The sequence below is a fragment of the Numida meleagris genome, chromosome 11, assembly GCF_002078875.1.
Source record: "Numida meleagris isolate 19003 breed g44 Domestic line chromosome 11, NumMel1.0, whole genome shotgun sequence".
Classification (NCBI taxonomy): domain Eukaryota; kingdom Metazoa; phylum Chordata; class Aves; order Galliformes; family Numididae; genus Numida; species Numida meleagris.
The window spans coordinates 2,195,430-2,197,037 of NC_034419.1; the positions used below are offsets into that span (position 1 = coordinate 2,195,430).

The 1,608-nt window shown below is 72.1% G+C and overlaps 1 protein-coding gene across 1 annotated transcript; it reads right to left on the minus strand.

Annotated features, from left to right (window-relative positions):
- AMT (aminomethyltransferase) lies at window positions 265–1,602 on the minus strand (the record flags this gene model as incomplete). The annotated part of the gene is given in 6 exon segments (XM_021409961.1): window positions 265–445; window positions 516–661; window positions 778–856; window positions 925–1,056; window positions 1,175–1,255; window positions 1,323–1,602. Coding segments are annotated over 6 exon segments (895 nt in total), but the record flags the coding sequence as incomplete, so codon positions are not given.

Genomic DNA, 1,608 nt, shown 5'->3' on the forward strand with positions numbered 1-1,608 from the left:
TGCGCTTCAGGCCTGGCACTGGGGGGGCCTGCGCTTCAGGCCTGGCACTGGGGGGGCCTGCGCTTCAGGCCTGGCACTGGGGGGGCCTGCGCTTCGGGCCTGGCAGTTGAGGCCTGCGCTTCGGGCCTGGCAGTTGAGGCCTACGCTTAGAGCGTGGCACTGGGGCCTGTGCTTCAGGCCTGGCACTGGGGTGCTTGTACTTCGGGCCTGGCACTGGGGGGGCCTGCGCTTTGGGCCTGGCTGTTGGACACAGCCTGCACCTACCTAAGGTCCACAACAGCCCAGCCTCCACTGGTGTAGTGCTCTCATCAATGTCGTTGCCGTAGAGGCAGAGCCCGGCCTCCAGGCGCAGGCTGTCCCGGGCTGCCAGCCCCGCCGGCCACACCTCGGGGCAGCCCAGCAGCCGCTCGGCCAGCTCCACTGCGTGCCCCGCGGGCACCGAGATCTGTGCAGGATGGGGATGGTCAGGGGGCACAGCGCCCTGCAGGGAGCGGCTGCCCCACAGTGCCCCATACCTCCACGCCGTCCTCGCCGGTGTAGCCGCAGCGTGTCACGCGGCAGCCCGGCACGCCGAAGACGGTGGTGGCTGTGCTGGTCATGAAGGACAGCTTGGTCAGGTCATCTGGCAGCCCGGCCTGCAGCACCTGTGCCATGGAAGGCCCTGGGGGGGACAGGCAGTGGCCTTGGGGGTGGCAGCACCGAGGCGGGGTGGGTGCAGGGCTGTCTGTCGGACCCGGTGGGATGAGACCCGGTGCCACCTGCTCAGGGACCCGCTACCTTGCAGTGCCAGCAGCGCGTTGTCCAACACCTCCAGGTGCACGTCGCCGCCGGCCGCCCTCAGTTCTGCCGCTCTGCCCTGGGGAGATGGGGCCACAGTGTGGGGACAGGTTGGGCGGCCCTGCCCTGCCCCAGCCCTGCCCGTACCTCCATGATGGCCCGATCCTTGTCGGCACAGCCCGCATTGGACACCACATAGAGGTGCTCCTCTGCCGTGTTGGTGACAATGAGGTCATCCACGATGCCCCCGCGCTCGTTGGTGAGCAGTGTCAGGGTGCCCTGTGGGGTGGGTGCTGAGGCCGGGGTGACCCCGGGGGAGCCCTGTGCCGGGGCCGCCGTCCCCGCGGGGCCACGTGCCAGGCACCTGTTGCCCGGCCGCCGCCTGCTGACCCCATACCTGTCCCGGGCGCAGCTCGGCGATGTCCCCCACCACCAGGCTCTCCAGGAAGCGTACGCGATCCCGCCCGTACACCCGCGTCTGGAAGGGGCCGGGGTGAGGCGGTGCAGTGGGACCCCTCCTGCGGCCCCCGGCCCCCGCCCGCTACCTGCAGCATGTGGGACACGTCGAACAGCGAGCAGTGCCGCCGGGTGTGCAGGTGCGACTCGAGGTGCCCGCGGCCGTACTGCACGGGCAGGCTCCAGCCGGCGAACGGCACCATCCTCCCGCCGCGGGCCCGGTGCAGCGCGTCCAGCGGCGTCCGCTTCAGCCCCTCCTGCGCGGCACGGCCCGGCACGGCCTCCCCTCGCCCCTCGGCCCCACTCACCGGCGCCGAGCCCAGGTGGCGTCGGGCCAGCGCGGCGCGGCACCCCGCCCGCAGCATCCTCCGGCCC